The sequence below is a fragment of the Typopeltis vanoorti genome, chromosome 4 (assembly GCF_054136105.1).
Source record: "Typopeltis vanoorti isolate ZY-2024b chromosome 4, IOZ_Tvanoo_1.0, whole genome shotgun sequence".
NCBI classification, from domain to species: Eukaryota; Metazoa; Arthropoda; class Arachnida; order Uropygi; family Thelyphonidae; genus Typopeltis; species Typopeltis vanoorti.
Window position 1 is genome coordinate 94263051 of NC_143552.1, and position 24973 is coordinate 94288023.

Below are 24973 nucleotides of genomic sequence, written 5' to 3' on the forward strand. Positions count from 1 at the left end.
CTTCAGCTCAATCCTAGCAAGACAGAGATTATGGTTCTCAAAGGAAATAGACAGGGAAGCTCCTGAGAAACAGGTGTACCGTAATGGAGAAAGAACAGAGGAAGTCAGCAAGTTCGAATACCTGAGATCCTTATTAATGTGAAGAACTGCTGATCGGAAGATGTCAGAAGAATATTAGGAATGGCTAAAACAAGTCAGAGACATCTAAAATCTGGAAGAATGGATCCATTTCCATATGAACAAAGTTGAGGACTCTGAATTTAGCTGTTTTTCCAGCAGCAGCTTATAGATATGAGACTTGGAACCTAAAGAAGTCTGATAGGAAAAGGATAGCTGCTTTTGAGATGTGGTGTTATAGAAGGCTGTTGAGGATATCATATACTAAAAGGCAGACAAGCAGATTAGTACTAGAAAGGATCAGTAGAACTTTAACAGAAGAAAGTTGAAATACTTTGGACACATTGAGAGGATGGAATGAGGACTTGAAAACAGTAATAGAAGGTAAAGTTCATATAAAAAGAGGAAGGGATAGACCATTAATGAGATGGATGAATGGATGGAGTGTCTGATCTTCAGAAAAGCATGGTGAGGACTGGTGTGCACATCATTAAGCAACTGAGTGACCATATGGCATCTGATGATGTTCAGTGAATGGATGGATCCTTTGCTAGTAACTTTACAAATTAGTGCTGTCTTTGAATTTTTGTTGTCGGATCTGTGATTTGGCTCTTGTTTTCAAACTTTTTTCATTTTGTTTTCTCAATAATATTTTTCTATTTGAGTCTACAGTTCACATCTGAGCGTTTCGTTCAACTTTGATTCTTTTAAAACTTTTTGTACATACTTTTCTTTTTATTGTAGTACTCATTTTTATCTTGTTAAACAGTGGTTTAAGCTATTCTGATTATGTTGCGATCAACAGTAACATAATAAGACTCCTTTTTTATGTTTTCTCAATGTAAATTTGCAAAATATGTGGAAATTTGGTATCAATAATCAGTGGGCTGTGTCTTATGCACAGATCTAGCAGGTACTCAGAATTATTATTAGACAAGATTATAATTTCTTGGCATCTTTAATTTAAGTTATAACCAAGTGAAAAAAACTTTCAACAACAAAACATGAGATTGAGCAGTTGGAGAGATGTGTGATAAAGAAGAGGAAGATGCAAAGAGAGAGAGAGAGACAAAGCTGAGTATAAATCTAATTTTGTATAATGATTCAGGTAGCACATTATGTGGAGGAGACTCATCATCAACAGTAACCCCACTTAAGTGGGAGAAGCTGCAGAAGAAGAAGATTCAGGTTGCACACTTATGTGGAGTTATCCACAGAACAATACATGACATTGAGTTGTTGAAAAAACATCTGGGCAGATGGTATGCGGGAGGGGGGGGAGAAAGCAGAGTATGAGAAGCAAAAGCATGAGAATAAGGATCAAATTTTGTATGGTGATTAATTGATAAGAGGAGTGTTTGAGGAAATTATGATAAAATCCTGTTTTTCTCTGGAACCAAGATTAAGGATACAGAGGGTGATGGTGAAATGGATGTTTATTTTGCCTGGTATGAATGATCTAGCAGGTGTCATATGCAAGAAGATATGAGAGTTGCTAGTACAAGCATAAAAGAAGAGTGAGAAAGTAAAAGTCATGAGTCTGTTGCCATGGTATGATAGAGGCAAGCTAAGATGGATAGCTATGATTTCGAATGACTCAGTGTACAGATTGTGAAGGAGGAATAGTGTGGAGCTTGTGTATATGTGGAGTGAGTTTGATGGAAGGATGGATTTATATAAGATGACTTGCATTTGAATGGATTTGGGGTCAGGAGTCTGAAGAAGTATTATTCAGTGATTCAGAAGTACAGTCTGGGAAACTAGAATGCTTAGGGAGGAATGCAGGTAAGTGTGGTTCCATGCAAACTAGAGTATAGCAAGTGGGAGAGTAATCACACATTGTGTGATTACTCTCCCACTTGGGAAGTTGTGGGGATGAAGAGGGTATTTGCTGTTCATTGTATACTAATGTCAGAAGTATTTGGAATAAGGGTGAGGAGAAACGTTCAGCAAGCATCCACCACACTCACACCCATCCATCTGTTTAGTAGAGGATGTTAGTGTGATTCGTTGCTCTATAATACAGATTTCCAAGCTTCCATGTCCCACTACTAGCTCTTTAAACCACTGACGATGATTCGTGTTGGTTCAAGTAATGTGATACTTGAATATTATGGTCCTACTATCGAAACCTATGTTGTGAGCCTATTCTGAATGTTTTTCTATGGATTCCTGTTCCATTTGATGCCATGAACTCATCATTCCACATGTCAGCCAGTGAATGGCAGTTTTTGCATATCATCCTTCGTAGCACCTACGGTCAAGTTTGGAGAGTGTTATGAGCCAGGGAATGTATATAATTGATTGCTGCTATAATTCCATTAAAGCAGCAATTGGGAAAAGTGACTATGTAAAAACCAGTCTGGATAAATGTCCTTCTCATAATGCGTACATTATGCACACCTGAAAGGATGTGTACTTTGCATTATGAAATACTAAGGCAATTAATGTTAAGTCATTAGCTTCTATATACAAGTAGTTAGTTGTGAAGCAAGTTCACGCATAAGCTTTGTTTGCTTATCTTGAATAAAGGATTAAAGACTAATTTCGTGGCATTTTTAATTTAATTTATAACCAAGTGAGAAAACTTTCTCCAGCTTGCTCTAATCCAGAGTATTTTAATAATATGGCGTCACCTTTTCGTTACTTTTATATGGGAAATATATGACTTTTGCATTACTTCAATCTTGATGAGATCTGGCTCCCGCTGGTGACATTTTGTAATATTCATCTTTGGGCTTGCTTGCCCAAAGATGAATATTATAAAATATTCAAAAATATTCATGAGAAGAGCTTCTCTGGAGAATAGAGAGGCTCTGCTCAGTGGCTAGTTTTGCCTATTACTGAGTGGATACACTACTGAGTTTTCTGTTTTAGGGTCATTCAGGTCAGGAGTGATGAGTTTAATAGTGATCCCTAAGGATCACTCAGTGAGATTTAGAATGATCTTGTATATCACTCAGAGTGTTTGGAGAGGTATCCTTTTACTTTAATTTACCTCTATAATGGTTGAAACTGTCTGGGTAGTGGCCCTTCCAATAATGTATAGCATTAAACACACCTGAAAGGATGCATGCTTTACATTATGGGATATACCATTATCGTCAAATTCCTGACATCTACCTTCAAGGAGTGTACAGCATATGATAGTACTACATGAAAAACTTACATCACCACTAACTTCCAAGCTACAATTTTCCTCCAAATCACTCTGTTATCAAGGATCCAACATTATCAGATCTTATATTTCTGTCTTCTAGGCACTTTTTTGCTGTATCAATCCACCTATATCTTGGTCTTCCTCTGGGTCTTTTTCCTCCCAACCTGGCAGAGAAACACTTGTTTTGCTAATCTTTCCTCTCCCATTCTGTTTAAGTGACCATACCACTTGAGATTAGCTCTGCTAACACCTTCCTGGATGCTAACAGTATCAAGTTCTTTCCTAATATCCTCATTTTTAATATATTGCCAGTGATGCCATCTGTTCATGCTCTAATCTTTCTCAGGACTCTCATATCTGCAGTCTCTAGTCTTTGGTCAACTGTTTTATTTTTAACCCAGCTCTCAGATCCATAAGTTAAAATTGTTCGAACACTGTCTTCTATGCAGCTAATTTAGTGTTTCGACTAATTTCTTTCTTATTCATATAAATATGTTCACTTAACTTCATACCATACTGACTTGGTTGATTCTGTTGTCTACTTCCATATTTAATGTACCGTCTTCAATAAAAATTGTGCCTTAGTAGCTGAAATGTGTTACTTATTCCATGGGTTCTCCATTCATGATGCATTTGATATTTTCAATGTTTCTGCCTATTTTCTTTGTCTTAGTCTTGTTATTGCTGATTTTCATACCAAATTTATTACAGCAGTTATTCAAGTTAGTCAAGAAATCTTGCAGCCTGCTTGTCGTAAAATGAAAATTTGATCCTGACAGCCTCTGTTTGGCCTGAATCCAGCTTGTTCTTCACCGAGCTTCCCTTCCACAATCCTTCTGAACCGTTTCTCAAGTATACTTGCATAAATCTTACCAGGAATACTCAGTAGGAAAATACCTATGTAATTCTCAAATTCAGTTTTATTTCCCTTTATATATATATATATATATGTGGGTACTATGAGACCTCTACTCCAATCATATGGAATTCAAGAAACTGAAATAAACAAGATTTCAAGAACGCAGTCACCCTTCCTTATATCAAGAATGTAACAGATAAATTAGTGAAACTTCTCTACAAATACAACATAAAAGTGACTTTCCTGCCACTTGAAAAAATATCACGATCTCTTCAATCTCCGAAACCTCCACATCACCCAATGAAAAAATCAGGGATTTATAATATTCACTGTTCCTGTGGCATCTGCTATGTGGTCCGGACAGAGAGAGAGAGAGAGAGAAATCTGCATGAGCGAACATCAAAAGGACATACAAAATAAGAGAGAACATAAATCGGGATTGGCATTTCACACAACCTCTACCGGTCATGGTGTACTCTGGGATAGAACAAACATGTCCTATATAGATAAGAATTGTTTCACAAGAAAATTCAAAGTGGCAGCAAATATGATTAAAATTACTACGCAATGCAAAAAAAACCAAGGTTTGATTTTAAATCAAGTTTGATCATCGTTTATTAAAAATTTACCAATTTCAGACCTTTGACAGAGTGAGTGTGAACCACAGAACGTGACAACAAATAGCATTGTCTCCAGCTAACATGCATTAATGGTTGTATAGATCTGTTATTCAGTTTTTGAACAAACTGTTTAGATGTTCACAATACCAACAAATGAACTAATTTTCATAATTTCTAGTAGTTTGTGCTTTAAACTTTTAGTTCTCTTTACTCCTGAAGATGTTAGTCTGTTGACTAACGAAACTTGTCGGGTGTTGTTTTTAGTACTTGTTTAGTTTTAAAAACAGTTTTCTTTAATAAACATGTGGTCACAAAATCAGAATAACTATATTGAACTGCTTAACCACAGAAACCTTTGTAGGAACAAAACGTTATATTCAGGTAATAACAATCAGGGAAACGGAGTACCTATAGTATTTGCCCACATTAAATGGACTGATGTGGACAAATATCAGAATTGGGAACTGGAAATGAGACTTATTTTTGCCTATGGTTCCACAGAAGGTTCTACTAAGGCAGAAGTTGAGGCTTTAGGGAAAGCAACTGACACAGTGAAAAAGGAAAAGTTGATGCTTGTTAGGGATCTAAATAGCAGAGTATGAAATGATTGTCAGACGTACCAAAATATTTTGGAAAAATTTGGAGAAAAGAGCAAAGCTAATAATAATGGCAAATAGCTGTTGGATTTCTGCTCAGGACATGGACTGGATATTACTAACTCTATGTTCCAATATAAAAATGTGTACAAATTCACATGGAGAGAAGAGGCAAGGAATAAGAAAATGCTCACTGACTATGTTTTTGTTGTTAGTGATATTTTCTCAGTGGTGCAGGACACTAGAGTGTCCAGAGGATTTGATATTTTAAGTGATCACCAGGATAAAATTGAATTTCATACTGAAGAGAACAACATTATTAAATACACAAACATTATTCAAGAAAAAATGAAGGAGTTTGAGAACAGGAACCAAACCTTTAATATTCAGTGGCCAAAACATAATTGCTTCAGTCAGAGAGGCATGTGGTGAGGTTGTCTGCAAGGATAGAAAAATCAGAATTCCATGGTGGACACAGGAAGTTAAAGAGGCAGTGAATGAAAAGAAGGAAGCATATCGAAAGTTCCTTTGAATAAATCAGGTTGTGCTCTTAGAGAATACAAAGAAAAATGTAAGAAAGTTAAAACACTGTGTAAAACTAGCTAAACAAAACTCATGGGAAGACTTCGGTAAGAACATAGAAAATAAATGTCAGGAAGGTGGCAAAAATATTCTTGAAGCTGTTGAAAAAGCTCAGAAATGGAAGAAAGTGTGCTGTAAAAGGAATTGGAGATGATAAAGGTGACATGAAAACTTGAGAAAAATACATCCTTGATGTATAGTGTAATTACACTTGGTCGTCGACTTACGACCGACTTCCGTTCTGGCTGACAGGTCGTATGTCAGCCATATATTTATTAACAGTATTCTTTAACTTTTCTAATCTTTTTATCATCTTTATAATTTATTTTTATAATTTTTTAAATTTATGATTATGTATATTGTACATAATGTGAAAAATAATACTGTACATACTGTACTGTAAACACAAAAATATAATCTAAAATTAATGTAAAAATTAATACAAATGAAATTTACAAAATCAATGTTTAATCTTTGCTTGTGCTGGGTTGTGGATCGTCAGGGTCATATTCGTGGGTTGAGGTGGGAGATGTTCTCTTGATGAGGAACATGCTGAGCTTTGTTTGAACACTTGAACGTATCATTCAAGATGCTGTGTGTTGTTATCGTGAGATATATGAAGAAAAAAAAAACAATCTCACAATAACAACGCACAGCATCTTGAATGATACGTTCAACCTTTGTGAATCGTTTGACATTAGGGTCCATTGCTTTGAAACTGGCAAGAGCTTTATTCAGTTGCAAAAAAGAATCTGATAAACTCTTTGAAGTGAATTTCTTTTCTGGCAACTCCTCTACGTTTTCTATTTCACATTCTAATTTTTAGATTTTTTGAAAGTTTAACTATTTTTTCTGTAATCACTTCCAGTTCTTCTCCTTTTTCAAATCCTTCAAATGTATTCGCATAACATTTTAGACACTTTTCCAAATTCCCGACATACAATTCTTTGTTACACATTCCCATGCGGTCGAAATATTCTTGATATACTGAAGAATGTTGTACTGCTTTCAAAAGTCTCGCAAAGATAAATCAGCATCAGAATCTATCGCTTCGATGGTTGTGCGAATGTCGTTCTGAGGTAGTGAGCCTTGAATGCTGAGATAGCACCCTGATCCATGGGTTGAATGAGAGCAGTTGTGTTAGGTGGTATAAAAACCACTCTAACATCATGTTAAGCTCGTCCAGATGAGGAGGGTGGCCAGGGGCATTGTCCATAATCAATAAAATCTTGAAAGGGATACCTCTCTCCGCACAATATTCACGAGCCTGGGGAATAAAGCAGTTCATGAACCAGTCTTTGATAAAGTACTAGAGTCATCCAAGCTTTAGGGTTTGAATGGTAGTAAACGGGTAGTGTGTGCTTGTTGATGTGCTTAAATGCACGAGGGTTTTCTGAACGATAAATGAGAAAAGGCTTCAACTTAAAACCCGCAGTATTCCCACCAAGCAACAAAGTCAACCGATCTTAAAAGCTTTGAATCCTGGCATCCTTTTTGCTTTTTGGTGTATGTACATATAATTAGGCATGCGTTTCCATTGCAAGTCGGTTTCATATACGTTAAATATTTGTTCCAGTAGATAACCTTCTTCTTTGATTAAAGAATCGAAACTATCAATGAATTTTTGGGCTTCATCTGCACTTCCTGCTTCTCCTGTGACACGTACATTATGCAAAACAAATCTTTTTTTAAAACTCTTAAACCATCCAGTACTAGCCTGAAAATCTTCTGCATAATCGTTTCCGGTGCATGATTTTAAACTCTGAAACAGACTTCTAGCCTTCGCTTGCACTGTGCAAAGGCTCATGGGTGAATTTTTCTGTATTAAATCTTCCATCCACATAAACAACAATTTCTCCATTTCATCGATGGGTCCCTGTCGTTGTTTGGTTAAAATTGTAGACTTCATAGGTGCGGAACCTTTCACAGCTTCCTGAATTCTTTCTTTGTCCTTAAGTATCGTCGATACCATGGAATGTGATAATTTCAAGTCACGTGCTATCGTATTCACTTTCTTTTCACCTTCATACTTCTGGATAACTTTCATTTTACACTCTAAATCAATAGTTTTTCTTGATTTCTTAGCTGGCGTATCTGTAGATGAAGGCATTTTCCTTTTACTAGACATTTTATGGGTAGTATTTCAGTAGAATTTTAATTAATAAATACACCACATGCAACAGATGCTTGAAAGTGACTGAGTGTACAGGGTGTTCGGGATAAATTTGACAGTTTCGTAAGGAAAAAGAAAATCTTCTTTGTATCTATTAAATTTAATGAATTGACAAAAAAACATTACAGGCAGAGTTAATTACAATACTATCAACAAGATTTACTCAAAATAACCACCATTAGCATCGATCACAGCTTCAATTCTGCTTCGGAACCTCGAACAAGCTGATGCTACAGTCTCCCTGGGAAGGACCGCAAAAACTGTTTTAATTTTATCCATTAACTGGGCTTTTGTATTACTGGAAGTGCGATTGGTGTCTTTTTCAACTGCGCCCCATACAAAATAATCCATGGGGTTAAGGTCTGGGGAGTTTGGAGGCCAAACATTTGGACTGGTGAAGTCGTAGAAATTTTCAGACAACCATTTTTGACTTTTCCCAGAGGTGTGGCAAGGGGCCGAATCCTGCTGCCATACATACGGCCTACCATTGGCTACCCTTGTTATCCAGGGCTTGACTACAGTTAGCAACTCCACGAACAAAGCCCGAATTCCAATGCCAGGGTTCTTCAACACCTGTTCCTGCAGATTTGCGAGGAATTCTGCCGTACGAACGCAATCAGATCGTCTGCTAGGGATCTTTCTTCTTGCTACATCCTCGTAGTCACCATTGCAAGTCTCTAGTTCATGCCTGATTGTTTTTACTGTATTCAGGGAGCATTGGGCAGCAGTCGTAATATCCTTATTTTGATGGCGGGCACGAATCATCATGATACAAGTTATTCTCTTCCATGATTCAGGTGGGTTCCAGCTATCCATCCTTTCTGACATCTTGTATATGAATGAAGAAGGGTCCAAACTTTTAAATGAAGAGAAGTGTGTGTTAATACATGTAACTTACGGAAAAATATAATTAATTATAAATATGTCAAATTTATCCCGAACACCCTGTATGTGACATATGCGGGTTATCGTACGATAACTATCGTATCCCATAGTTATTGTAAGCGCAGCCGCCTGATTTATTATTAATTTATTCATTTTTTTTTTTTGTGGTCGTAAGTCGACGACCAAGTGTACTTTGAAAAATTGCTAAATGAGACAAGCAGTGACAGCACAGTAGTAAAAAAACACTCAACAGGAATACAATTCATACTTAAGTAGAAAGAGCCATCAAAAGCCTGAAATGTGGAAAGGCTGCTGGAGTAGATGATATTTGACCAGAAATGCTCCAGTATGGAGGTATAAAAGTCTTACATTGGCTGCACTGCATAGTTCAGGAGCCCTAGATAAAGGGATGAATTCCAAATGATTGTAGTAGAGATCTCTCATAATACCCATATATAAAAAGGGAAATAAAACTAAATGTGAGAATTACAGAAGTATTTCCCTACTGAGTGTTCTTGGTAAGATTTATGCAAGTACACTTGAGAAACGGTTGAGAAGGATTGTGGAAGAGAAGCTGGATTCAGGCCAAACAGAGGCTGTCATCAACAAATTTCACTTTACTACAAATAGTTGAGAAATTGTGCGAATATAACAAAGATCTGTATTTAAGTTTTGTAGACCTGCAAAAGGCATATGACAAGGTGCCAAGAGAAAGTATTCAAAACGCTACAGTTGTATGGTGTCTGTGGGTATTATATCAAGCAATACTTAGTCTTTATCTGGGTTGTAAGTCAGCAGTTATAATTTGAAGGAAGTATAGTAAGATGGTTTGATATTAAATCTGGTGTCAGACAAGGATGTACATTATCCCCTCTTATTATCTATATGGATAACATTATGAAGGAAGGTAGTATTGAACCTGATATCAAAATTGGAGATGTTAATCTCAGCTCTTTACTTTATGCAGATGATGTTATACTTATAAATAAATCCAGTACAAGTCTGCAAGATTCCCTGACTAAATTGAATAACTGTCATAATAAATTTGGTATGAAGATCAGCAATAAGAAGACAAAGATAGTGAAAATATCAATTGCATTGTGAATGGAGAACCTATAGACCAAGTAAAAATTTCAGCTACTTAGGCACAATTTTTAGTGAAGATGGTAAATTAAATATGGAAATAGACAACAGAATCAACAAAGCCAGTATGGTATGAAGTCAGCTGAATAAATTTATATAGAATAAGAGAGAAATTAGTCAAAACACTAAATTAGAAGTATACAAGACAGTGTTTGAATCAGTTTTAACTTGTGGATCTGAGATCTAGACCACAGATATGAGAGTCCTGAGAAAGATTAAGAGTGTCAACAGATAGCATCAATGGCAATATCATATTAAAAACAAGGATATTAGGAATGAACTTGACATTGTTATCATCCAGGAATGTGTTAGCAGATCTAATCTCAGGTGGTATGGTCACTTAAGCAGAATGGGAGAGGAAATATTAGGAAAACGAGTGTCTGAAGTATTTTCAGGACGGGGGGGTACTTGTATATAGAGGCTAATGACTTCACGTCACTTTCTTTAGTATCCCATAATTCAAAGCATATATCCTTGTGGACATGTATAATCGCTTATCTCACTCCAATCCTGGTAGCTTTCACAGCAACACGTAATTTTTATTTCCCTCCCTGTACACATGCCCTTTCCTCAGCAGAACTATCCAGTTTCAAAATGCTGCTGTCACTAAACTGCAATATCAAACATCTCTCTTCCAAATTCATACATCTACATGCTGTGAAGGCCTCTTTTCCTACACATGTTTCTACATTCCATTTATAATAATTTCTTTCTCTTTTCAGCTCTCTTTTCAACTCCCATAACTTTGCAACACACTTAGTAGTTTTCTATCATACTCTTCTTCTTCACCGTCTCTAAAAACACATCCTACCTCATTCACACTTCCTTTCAAATCATTTGTTCCTACCAGCACATTCATTTCTTTTGTATTTCTTCCCCTCTCCTCAGTCATTATGTTGTAGCATGCTGTTAGTAATGACTAGTCCATTACTGCTTTCCTTTTTTTTTTCTGTAATAGCTTGAAAAATCCTCCACTTTTTCCTTAGTGGAATCGTCTCTGAGAGCATAGGTGCAAAATAAGTTTCTTTGTGTTTGAAATTGGCTTCCATTCAAGAAGTTTATCTTAATGTTTTTTTTTATTATTATTATTATTATTAAACTCATCTCAACAATAGCAATTATTTCAACATGTTATTTCTGTAATTCTCCTATTATTTCCACCTGATTGATGGTTCCCATTTTCAGTTTGTGGCCCTTACCAAGATGCCACATAAAGATTTGTTACTAGCCAAAAAAGTTGCCTTATACCAAATCAAAGGCCATTCGCCCAATACCAGTTATATTCATATGGCTGAAATAATTGGAGTACCAAAGTCTATGATTATGCACTTGTTTTAGTAGCTAATTTTTCACTATTTCCCTCCTGTTGCCTTTGTTGCTATGAAGATAACAGCAAGGACCTTTTTTTTTTTTAACTAGCTATCCTGACATTTGATCATATTGTACTGTGTTATGCCGTCATATATGCATGTGGTTTAACCAATACAGAATACAATTTGTTCATCCAAATCCCATATTGTTAGCCTATCCTTGTTTCTTCAGTATCCAATGGATATCTAGTAATGGAACACATTGTGGAGAGGTAAGAATTGAACCAGAAGTCCCAGTAATTATTGGATATCCTTACCAAAATATGTGGGTGGGTCTCCTCTCAGTTATCTTAAATGACTCTTCTTTACCCTTCCTTTTATATCCTCTACTCTACTCTCTCTCTCTCAAGCTCTCTGGAAGTAGATTAGTAAATAGACTGAAAAATTGTTTGAATGAACTTGTTTTAACAGTTTTGGAGAATTATGGAAGCAATTTCAGCTGTCCATAAAATGTCTATAGAAATTGTATAGTTGAGAGGAGCAAGTTTACTGTAAATTGCTCATTTTAAAATAGCATAACTTTTTATGGAAGTTTTACTGTTATCATATCTGAAATGTGAAAACAGTATTTTTGGGTTCAGTAGACTCGGAATTTACACAGAGTACATGTTATCCATGAGCAACCAAAAAAGTGGCACATAGAACTGGTGGCTTTCCAATGATAATGCTGTGTTAATACATTATTCTAGCAACAGATGTTGCTATAACAATTTTTGGCAAAAAAAAAATAATTTCCAAAACTGGTTCCTGTCACTTTTCATTTCTTAGGATTGCAGCTCAAACAAATGAATATTTGGAGACCATACTGAAGAAAGATATAGGCAATGTTGGATGTTCTTTCAGAAGAAGCCTACCAGTTGCAATGCTGAAGAGGCATATTAATTTGCAAGGGGACTGCTTTGAAGGGAGCAACAATAATATATAAAGCATATACTTTGTTTTACAGCTAGTCCATGAAACATAACAGAATCCCATTTGCATTCATGACCTGTCCACTTTAACATCCCTGCTAAAGAGAATAATGGACATTTAAATTTTTCTTCTTGTAAATTTATCTGTCTGCTTTCCTGAGTGATGTAAAATTGTTAATGTAGTGTTAAGTAACCTCAAAGAACTTGAGTGAAATTTAGTAAATCCTGTTCAACATATTCAACACTTGTTATTACTAGTTAAAGAATACTTTCTCAGAAAAAATTGAGGAAAATGTGGTATTTTTGCTTTCTTCTTAATCTACTTTATCTACTATAGTTATAAGAACTTTATTTTTACAGCATGTTGGTGTAGAATTAAGAGGATTGTTAGGAAGTGTGGATCATCTAGTATCCAGTTTTCCTGTCTGGTCACACAGAGAAGTAAGAAGTTATTTATTTATATAAGTGTGTGTGTACATAATATAGATTACTTGGTCTACTTTAACATACTTTAAATAACTTCATAATTTTACTAAACTTTAATTCAGCTGCTTCATTTAATCTCAACTTTTAACTCTCAGATGTAAAAACTTCTGCATTACTGTTACGACAAACATATTCAGTTTAAGTCTTTCAGATCTTTGCCATTGTATGTCAGTCAATCAGTTTGTCAATCTGTCAATGTACTTCTTCTCTGACCTATATATGTATATTTAAATTTGAACTTAACTTGGAGGAGAGGGACGTTTTAATAATCCAACACAGGTTGCAAAGTGATGATTTTTTAAATGCTATTTTGTGAAAAAGCAACCTTAAATTTCAGCACATTCCACATAAATTAGCTGTCATTTTTTGTGTGTGGGGGGGGTTTGAAATAGGTGAAATAGTGTATCTGTTTGCTGAAAATCTTTGTCTTTCTCTGTATAGAGCAAGACAAGAGAAACTAAACTAATGCTTATAATATGAAAATAACAGAGCTTAGTAGATAATGGAGCTATCCCCCATCTCCAACCAGAAGTTAAGTTAAAAGACATACCTGGACAGTGAGGATGATAAAAATATTTGGAGCCAAACTTCTTCAACTGTTGCTCTAAATCAAAGAATCACCAATAACCCTCAACAACTAATATATTCTGCTATTTATTATTAAGAGAGACCTCCAGGGACTCAGACTAATTGAGGAGGCCACTTACTACACACACACACACACACACACACACACCAGCTATCATACTTATTCTTGAAATCATTCACACACCGCTTGCACTCACAGCATCCAATGGCAATCCATCCCAATCATGTACCACCCTCTGAGAGAAATATCTAGTCCTCACCCCCTTAACAGCCTTCATTCTCAGCTTCCAAGGATGCCCTCTTGTCCTTTCCCCACCATCCATCAATTGAAATCCTGTATGACCCTTTCAGAAGTTTGTAAGTCTCAATCATATCATCCCCTCTTTCTCCTGTTTGTGTCTACAGTCTACAAATTCTCAATCTGTCTTCATAGTCAGTATTCCACAGACCTGATATCATTTTTAACACTCTCCTCTCTCCAATATATCAGAATCGCAACAGAAACCAGGAGACCAGACCTGCGCACAATATTCCTTCCACATCGTCCTATTTTTACAAATCTCTTGCTTAATAAGATTACACATCAGTTTGACTTCTACTCCATTTATTATTCAAACTCTCGGAACACATTCTGATATCACATCGTTTAAGTATTGTTTAAATACTTCCCGTGCACTGTCGATATTCTTTCCATCCAGCAACCCATCCCATTCCACTGAACTCAGTATACTCCTCATTTGGTCATAATTTCCTGTTTTGTACTTAAGCAGGTAACCTTTTCTGAATGGAATATTCATAAACTTAGTCACTTCCCAAGTGAGTACCGCATGAACACTCTCACCAACCAGAGGCAGAATAGTTGCATCTTTAACTGAAACACCCTCTGAGCCTATAATTAAATCTAACACTCTTTGCCCTCAAGTTCCTTTTGTCACATGCTGCTTGAGGAAGTTGTCCCGCAACAACTCAATGAATGCATTTTCATTCTTCTCATGAGATTCTACTGCTACCCAATCAATATTTAGATAATTAAAGTCTCCCATTACGATTACTCTTTTCACGCTCATCTTTTCTATTTGGTGATGCATTTCCTCATGACTAGCAACCAAGGTCTGTAACAACATCCCACTATGTAATCGATCTTGTTAGATTCCTCCACCTCACACCAGATGGCTTCAAACTCACTGCCACGTGAAATATTGCTAGTAGTACTACTACTACATTCATAGGCCTGAACTCTAACTGAATTCAAGTAATCCAATAGCATTAGCAGCATGCCTCCCCCCCCCCCCCCCTCCTCTCCTATCCTTCCTAAAAATACTGTATCCTTTACACTCAATACCAGTTAGTGTATCTAATTCTGATAGCCAGGTCTCACTAATGCCTGCAATCTGAGGTCCCAACATATTGACTAAGGCAACAAACTCTACCCTTTGTTTCTGATACTCCTAGCATTTGTGTACAGACATAATAATCTGTCTGTTTGTTCTTTTGTATACTCTTGTCTGCAGTCTGCCTTACACATGTAGACATCTTTTGCACACTTTTGATGGGTCCGAACCAGACGAACACAAAGCCGAAATCATTCTCTCCTCGCCAGCATCTTCATGACAAAGCCCATTCCCGTCATTAACACAGTTATATAACATTGTTGCTCTTACACTCGCATTCACACCATTGCTTCCTTTATAATTTAGTTTCCCTGACTCTCTGTGTTAGGTCTCATACCGGTTATTAGTTTTTCTAGACCCCCTGATACCAAATGCATTCAGGTGTTGGCCATCCCTCTTATACAAATCCAATCTTCCCTCAAACTCAGTCCACACATCCAAAAACTCACATCCATTCCATCTACACAGCTTATGAATCGAATCGTTTGCCATCATAGCCCTTCTTCTTAATTCATTTTTATCATAGCGAGGTAAAATACTGACGATTTTCACTTTCTCACTCTTCACTCTCGCCTCTTCCAACAACCCTTTCATGTCCTCTCTCATACTGAACTTATCACCAAGTTGTTAGTACCTACTACAACTATGATTTCGTTTACATTTCTTTTCTGTTTTTGAATTGCTTCCTTTATATTCTTAATTTTTGCTCCAGGAAAACTCGATGTTATAACTTGCTCATCAATAGCATGTTTTATTATAGTCACCATACCAAATAACTTCTTTCTTTTTACTAACAACGTCACTTACCTGATTTTTACTATTTCTGGACTTACCTGTTTCCTTGCTTTGTTGTTTTTTTATTTTCCTGTTTAATTTTCTTTTTCTCCCTTTGTTCATTTAAACGTCTCTTGACTTTTTGCAATTCCCGCGTCAACTCTCTGATGATCTGCTTCAATTTTGCTATTTTGGAGGTTAATTCATTTTCATTAAACTCCTCCATGTCTCTAATAACCTCGTTAGCGGGGCTAACCTTCTTGTTCTTGCCTGTGTGCTTTTTTTAACATTGCATTTCTTGCCCTTTTTAGGTCATTTTAAACATATTCTAAATATTGAAAAATCTTAATAAAAATATGCGATAAAATACTAAATAAACTAAAAACACTAAAATCTACACTAGTATACTACAAAACACTAATTATCTAATGGAAAACACAATAAAAACCGACAAAAATTGCCAATTTTACAGGAGCACTAAATTTGCCGACCAACCACAATGTATCCTTGAACCAATCTATGTATCCCGAAATTATATGCTTTCTTCCCAAAGCAACTCGTCCAAATCCTACACCATTCTAAAATTTCCATATATCCATAATACTTGTAGATATATCCATCGGTTAACTGTGGCAGCTGTTTATTTGGGACTGGAGATGCAGCACTCAAGATTATCCCTTTGATTTCATTTCTTGTAAACGGTTACTTGGTTTAAGGTTTATTGGCACAAGGAATGCAAAGGTCATACTGTGCCAAACCACATTTTATGACTCTCATTAGCTTAGTTCCTTCATATGTTTTGGGTCTCATCACTCCTCTCACTGACTTATCTTATACAGCATATTACCTTCAAAGGTGGACAGTTTCTAACTAGCTTTAGTTGAGTGCACAGAAACATTGAAAACATCAACTGTATTCTGAATGGAGAACCTATAACAAGTAAAACATAAGTAAAAATTTCAGCTATTTAGACACAATTTTTAGTGAAGATGGCAAATTAAATTTTGAAATAGACAGCAGGGTTAGCAAAGGTAGGAAGCCAAAGAATAAATTTATATGGCATAAGAGAGAGAGAGAGAGAAAGATTAGTCAAAACACTAAACTAGCTATATATAAGACAGTGTTCAAACCAATTTTAACTTATGGATCTGAGAGTTGGATTAGAAATAAAACTCTTGATCAAAGACTGAAGACCACAAATATGAGAGTCCTGAGATAGATTAGGGGAACTGAACAGATGACATCGATGGCAGTTTCATATTAAAAACAAGGATATCAGGAAAGAACTTGACATTGTTAGCATTCAGGAATGTGTTAGCAGAGCTAATCTCAGGCAGTATGGCCACTTAAACAGAATGATGGTGAAAAGATTACCTAAACAAGTGTTCTTTGCCAGGATGGCATGAAAAAGACCCAGAGGAAGACTAAGATTGGTATAGTAAAAAGTGCCTTAGAAGACAGAAAGATTTTATGATATTGGAATGTTACAGATAACAAGCTAATCTGGAGGAAAATTGTTGATAGGAAGTTTGTAATGATGTAACTTTTTATGTATTACTATCATAAGATTCTGTTACACCCTATGAGGATATGTCAGGAATTTGATGGTGATAATATTAAAATCTTTCCATGAATTACACTTGGCTTAGCTTTCATACATTTGTCTCTGTGTTCTCTCAGGGCACATTGCTGAGGTACTTTCCCTTATCAAGAAAATTTTGCACATGACTTCTCGTTGAGGACTGCTTTGTCTTCTAGCCTTGTAAATAATTTCACAACATCCTTATCTGGCTGAATATGTGTTTCTTCAGATTTTGCCATTGGATCTTTAATTAGAATTTGGTTCTTGTTTTCAGACTCCTTCACTTTCTCTTAACAGTAATATTTGAGTCATGATTCACCTCTGGAAGCTTATAGACCAATTCTTTTTAAAGTTTTGTATATCTTTTTCTTTACGATGTGATACTCACTCATTTTTATCTTGTTTAACTATTATTTAATCACTTATCAGAAAGAATGGGTGAAGCAAACACCGTGCACAATAATTCATAAGCATGACTTGAAGCACATGTATTTGTACTTCCAAAGATATTTGCAACAATAACAGGTATAATGGACAGGATAGGCATCTGGAGACTTTTTTCAGGCATTGCCAGGCATAATGGACATGAATTTGAAATCCTCATCACTTTGGAACAAGAAAAAATATTAAAGCTCACTACCAGCACCTCCAAGGACTCATTGTGGGATGGCACACTTTATTTGCAAAATGATATTGATGCTGGTTGTTTTTTTAATTCCATTTGCTTGATATCAGAAAAACAGAACCACCAACTGAGAGATAATTACAGTTGTTACTCTTTCGGGTAATTTTTGCAGTGCTTCTCCTCAGAGCATCCAAAATATCCTTGACTCAGTACACAGAAGGGAGTAGTTGATTAATGAACATTGTTCACTCCACTCCCTTTCATTCTGTTTCAAGAGATACTGTTAATTGTCATCATCATCATCAAATTCCTGCCATGTACCCACAAGGGGTGTACAGGATATGATAGTACTACATGAAAAAATTATATCATTACTAACTTCCTATCTACAATTTTCCTCCAAATCAGTCTGTTACTTGTCAAGACTCCAACATTATCAGATCTTATATTTCTATCGTCTAAGGCACTTTGTACCATATCAATCCACCTATATCTTGGTCTTCCTCTGGGTCGTTTTCCTGCCAACCTGGTAGCGAACACTTGTTTTGCTAATCTTTCCTCGCCCATTCTATTTAAGTGACCATACCACCTGAGATTAGCTCTGCTAATGCATTCCTGGATGCTGAACAATGTCAAGTTCTTTCCTAATATCCTCGTTTTTAATATATTGCCATTGATGCCATCTGTTAACGCCTATAATCTTTCTCAGGACTCTCATTTCTGTGGTCTCTAGTCTTTGGTCAAGTGTTCTACTTCTGACCCAGCTCTCAGATCCATAAGTTAAAACTGGATTGAACACAGTCTTGTATACAGCTAATTTAGTGTTCTGACCAATTTCTCTATTATTCCATATGAATTTATTCAGTTGACTTCCCACCATGCCATCTTTGCTGATTCTGTTGTCTATTTCTATATTTAATTTACCATCTTCAGTAAAAATCGTGCCTAAGTAACTGAAATGTTTTACTTGTTCCACAGGTTCTCCATTCACAACACAGTTGACATTTTCAATGATTTTGCCTATTTTCATTGTCTTTGTCTTTTTATTGCTGACCTTCATACCATATCTATTACAACAATTATTCAATTTGGTCAGGGAATCTTGCAGACTTGTAGCGAATTTATTTAGAAGTATAACATCATCCACATAAAGCAAAGAGCTGACATTAACATCTCCAATTTTGATATCATGTTTAATACCACTTTCCTTCATAATGTGATCCATATAGATAATGAATAACAGAGGGGATAATGTACATCCTTGTCTCACACCAGATTTAACATTAAACCATCTTCCTGTACTTCCTTCAATTCTAATTGCTGACTTACAACTCAAATAAAGACTTAGTATTGCTTGATATAATGCCCCATTGACACCATATAACTGCAGCGTATTGAATAGCTTCTCTCTTGGCACCTTATCATATGCCTTTTCCAAATCGACAAAACTTAAATACAGATCTTTGTTATGTTCCCATGCTTTCTCGACTATTTGTCGTAAAGTGAAGATCTGATCCTGACAGCCTCTGTTTGGCCTGAATCCAGCTTGTTCTTCACCCAGCTTTTCTTCCACAATTCTTCTCAACCGTTTCTCAAGTATACTTGCAAAGATCTTTCCAGGAATACTCAGTAGGGAAATACCTCTGTAATTCTGTCATTCAGTTTTATTTCCCTTTTTATATATGGGTACTATGAGAGATCTACTCCAATCATCGGGAATTCGTCCCTCTGTCCAGGCTTTCTGAACTATGCAATGCAGCCACTGTAAGACTTTTATACCACCATACTTCAGCATTTCTGGTCGAATATCATCTACTCCAGCTGCCTTTCCACATTTCAAGCCTTTGATGGCTTTTTCTACTTCAAGTATGGATATGTATTCCTGCCTGCATGCCTGGTCAGTGTTTGTTACCACTGTGCTGTCATCACTGCTTGTTTCATTTAGCAGTTTTTCAAAGGATATCTTTTTCTCCCATTTTCATGTCACCTTTATCATCTCTAACTCCTTTTACAGCATTCTTTCCTCCATTTCTATGCTTCTTCAACAACCTCCAGAATATCTTACCACTTTCTTGATATTTATTTTCTCTGTTCTTGCCAAAGTCCTCCCATGACTTTTGTTTAGCTAGTTTTACACAGTGTTTAGCTTTCTTGCGTTTGTCTCTGTATTCTCTAAGAGCACAAGCTGACTTATTTGCCAGTAACTTTTAATATGCTTTCTTCTTTTCCTTCACTGCCTCTTTAACTTCCTTTGTCCACCGTTCTGATTTTTTTATCCTTGCAGACAACCTCACCACATGCCTCTCTAGCTGAATCAATCAGGGTTTTCTTCAAGGTTTGGTTCTTGTTCTCAAACTCTTTCATTTTTTCTTCAATAATCTTTGTGTATTTTAGTGTACAGTTCACATCTGAGAACTGCTCAACTTTTATTCGCTTTAAAACTTTGTTACATGTCATTCTTTTCAATATGAAATTCAATTTTATCCTGCTCAAGACTAAATAGTGATCGCTTCCAATTTCAAATCCTCTGTACATTCTGGTGTCCTGCACCAGGGAGAAAACATCACTATCAACAATAACATAGTCAATGAGACTTTTCTTATTCCTTGTCTCTTTTCTCCATGTGAATTTGTGCACATTTTTATGTTGGAACATGGTGTTAGTAATAACCAGTCTCCATGTCCTGAGCAGAAATCCAACAGGTATTTGCCATTATTATTAGCTTTGCTCTTTTCTCCAAATTTTCCCAAAAGATTTTTGTATTAGCCTCATATTTAGTGTTGAATACTATGGCTACTCCTTCTTTTCCCTGATTGTCATTGCCTGAATATAACATCTGGTATTTATTGCTCAGAAAGATCTCATCAGTTTTTGTCTTTTTTTTGTTTCAGTCACTCCTATTATGTCGATCTGGTACTTATCTAATTCCTTAGCTAGCTCCATTTCTTTGCCATTCAGGCTTCTTATGTTGATAGTACTGATCTTTAACTCTGGTGATGTTGAGTTGGGGTGTGCTTTTAGATTTGTTCCAGTAGCTGACTTTTCGCTGTTCGCCCTGGTTCCCTGACGAAAACAATGGGCGGGCCTTGTTTAACTGGGCGACGTCCCATCCGGCATGAAATTTTGTCATGTTGTACCATCATTTTGTATATTGGTTTCAGCCAATAAGATTACAATTTGGTTGGCTAAATCCCAAATTGCCAGCCCATTCTCGTTCGTTCAGTATCCAGGCAGATACCCAACAGGGTGCATCACGAGAAGGTGAGGATTGGACATTAGGTCAGAAGCCCTGGTGGGTTCTCCACATTCCTTTAAAGGCTATGTGGAGGTCTCTTCTCAGTTATACAGCTTTGACCCTTAAGTTGGCTTTCTAGAAACCTATTTAACACTTTTAAGACTCTGTTTGTCAGTTGTGTGTTTTCTTTAGTCATCTTGCAGAATGAAAAACTTAAGTTTCCAGGAGGGAAAACTCTGTCACCTCCATATGAAATTGGCTTTACTTTTATTTGAAAAAAGTCTGTTCTTTGCATATCTTTCCAACCACTGTATGAGAAATTGGATGTGTATTTTGAAAACATAATTTCATTAAGTGGATTATGATTTGCTTGAATAAATCACAATGAAATGTTTAACATAGGCCTTAAAAATAAGCTCACAAAGTTTAGAGGAATATTTATTGAAGCAACACACACACACCATAAGTCTTAAAAAAAGTGCACCATTTTTGACATTATTATTCTTTTCTATCTTTGCAATTAGCTTGTCTTGTTAGTAATTTGCCTCTTAAACATACTAGAGAGAGAGAGAGACCCTGCCACCTTCATGTGAAACTAATTCACGTTTATTTGCAAAGCTTTTATAAATGTGATCCATATCTTAGACAATTCACATTTATTATTCTTTCAAATGACCTGTAGAAACATTTGATATTATTTATTAATTAATTAAAATTAAAAAACATTATTAATTAATTTAAAAAAACATTAAGGAATTTTTTCTTTCAGGAATATTTTCCCTAGAGGTTTAGGTTATATTATTACAGTGAATATTGTACAAATTCAGCTTCTTGGCATAATTATTGTTACTGATAATTCTACATTTTATCAATTATATCTTGCAAAAAGCTGGGAGTGGGTGGGGATGATAACTTTCTACATTATTATTATTATTAATAGACCTCCATGGAGTCAAGTTACTCTGTGGGAGGTCCTACTCTCACATGCACTGGTTGTACCTTGACTTAAATACATTCCAATCACCCACCACTCTCCATGCCAAAAAATCTACTCCTCATCCCCTTTGCTCACACCCACCTTATACAGCTTCCAGGAAAAGCCTCTCATTCTCCCTTCTCCAGATATTCTGTGAAAAGCCTCATCCACGTTAATCTGGTAATTACTCCTTACCAACTTATACATCTCGATCATGTCTCCCCTCTTCTTCTATCTACTAGGCTCTAATTTACAATCTTTCAATCTGTCCTCATATTCCACATTCCAGAGACCAGAAACCAACTTTGTCATTTGTCTCTGGACCCTCTCCAACATCTCATCTTTTTGAAAACCTGGCGACCAAATCTGTGCACAGTAATCCATATGCAGCCTGATCAAAGTCTTGTACAATGGAATCAAAACATTCTTACTTCTACACATCGGTGTTCTCTGCATCATTCCCATAATCTGCTGTCATCCTCAAATTTTAGCAAAATGTCCACAAAATTTCAAGTCTCTATCCACCACAATCCCCAAATTCTTCATCTCCTCCAAAATATTGCCACCAATCCTATACTCTGTATCCCATCTTCGCTTCCCAAATTTTAAAACCTTACACTTTGTAACATTAAACTTCCATCCCACCACATCACACCACAACATCTGCTCTACTTCTCTCCAACTTTGGATCATCTGCAAACAACTGTATATCACCATTTAAGCCCTTTCCAATCTCATTTACATACAAATTAAACATCAGTGACCCTAAAACAGATCCCTGGGGCAGTAGTGAATTTCTTCTTCTGGGATGTCACCTTCCCATACACAACCTGTTCATATCAGACAGCTGATCTCTAATCCAATGCACTAATCTACTATCCAACCCCATTTAACTTAGTAATTAAATTGAAACATTAGTTCCAATTTAACTATTACTCTCTCATGTGGCAATCTGTTGAAAGCCTTTGCAAAATCTAAATATACTATCGTATATGCATCCACCCCTTTGTCTAATGTACTCGTCACTGTGTTACAATAAGTAAGCAGATTGCTATAACACAATCTTCCTTTAGCGAACCCTTGCTGTCCATGGAATCCTTGTCCTCACTTGTTTCTCCAACACCTTGACCACAACTCTAAACAAACAAATTGGCCTATAATTCAAAGGGTTAGTCATCACCTCATTTATGAAGCAGAACAATTTTGCTATCTCTCTCTCTCCATTCCTTTGGATCTGGACTAATCTAAGACTCATGTTGAAAATGTATGTTGAAGGTGTTAACTCCCTGTAGCATTCCCGCAAGACATGCGGTGATATACCATCAAGTTTACTCGATTCCACATACCTCCTGCTCGCTTACCATCAATTGCTCTTAATTTCTGCATTATATTACAATAACAAGGATGGAATACTTTAACTTCTCATTTAACACCTCTGCTATATCCTTTTCAGTGTTTATCATCCTTCTTCTTTCTACTGGCCACATATAAAAAAAAAAAAAAAACTATTATTTCTTTTAGCATCATTTGTTACCCTTACTGAGTCACCTTCCTTGTTTACTCTTTGTACTCCAAAGATAATCATGTAACTGATTATCTTCGGTCATACGTTTTACACCTATCTTATTTAATCTCCTGACCTTTGGAATACATTCACTCATTGCCTCTGCCAGATAATTCCTGAGTAAAGACCAAGCAGCATCGATTTTCTTCCCATGTAATTCCTCATTCCATGATATCACTGCAAGCTGCCTCCTGAATTTGTCATAATCACCTGCCTATAGTTTCACATATAACTCTTTCTCACAAAATCCCTGATATGACTTGCCACCACCAGTCATGAAGTGATCACTTCATGATCACTTTCACCAACTGAAGGATGATGAAACACTTCATTTACAACATCTTCTGATGAGATAATCAAATCCAAGACCCTTGGTTCACGTGTGTCCTCTGTTACATACAGCTTAAGGTAGTTATCTCTCAAAAACTCAAGAAATTCATTCTATTTGGTTCCTTATGCTGTCTTTTCATTCCAGTCTATATTACCATAATTGAAATTGCCCATAATGATCACCCTTTTCTTATTAGCCACACCAATTTGTCTAAACATTTTCTTCTCACTGCCTTCCATATTACCAGGTCTATAGCAATACCCTACTTAACATTTCATCCTGTCCACCTCCACTTCACGCCGTACTGCTTCAAAACCACTGTCAGCATTTACTCCTGGCATCTCCACCCTAGATGGGCACAACTCCTTTGCCATCATCAATAACACTCCTTACCTTTTTGCTTTGCCTATCTTTGCAAAAGACTATCCCCACATCTCTATTCTGGTTAGAATGTCATCCTTATTTAACCATATCTCACTTATATTTTTGGACAAATGAACTCTATCAATGCTGCAATTTCATTCCCCTTGTTTCGAATACTTCTAGCATTTGGAAACATTCACACTAGCTCATTTCTGTTTCTATGACAAGTCTTGCTAACCTCATTTCTCGGGCATGATTCCTCTACACTCTCCCCTTTCTATTCCTGTCTATCATCACTGATACTGCATACCTCCCAAGACTTAAATATCACCTCCACATCCTTGACTGTCTTAATACTTTCTTGCACACTCAATCATCTACTCCTGAAACCATCATCTACACTTTTCATGCACTGCCTCACTGTCTACCCTGACCTCCCCCCCATTTCCCTGTCCGTTCTCTGTTCTTTCTCTCTTATTCTCTCCACTCGTGCCACTCATCTCTCCATTCACAAACTTGCCTACCTTATTTCCTGCTCTCCCACAACACCCCTTGCTTCCTCAGATCTTACATTCACTTCAGCCATTCTCTCATGCAGCAACAGTTTCTCCAACTGACTCACGCCAAATCCATTCAAATATA

The 24973-nt window shown here is 36.3% G+C and overlaps 1 protein-coding gene across 4 annotated transcripts in view; it reads left to right on the forward strand.

The window, feature by feature from the left end:
* Positions 1-24973, forward strand: part of LOC150107502 (focal adhesion kinase 1-like) — a 496861-nt gene that overhangs the window by 467922 nt on the left and 3966 nt on the right. For all 4 annotated transcript variants that reach the window (XM_090391922.1, XM_090391925.1, XM_090391923.1 and 1 more), the window contains one exon: positions 12777-12857. In XM_090391922.1, the coding sequence (XP_090248048.1) occupies positions 12777-12857 (81 nt within the window). The remainder of the gene's footprint in view (positions 1-12776; positions 12858-24973) is intronic.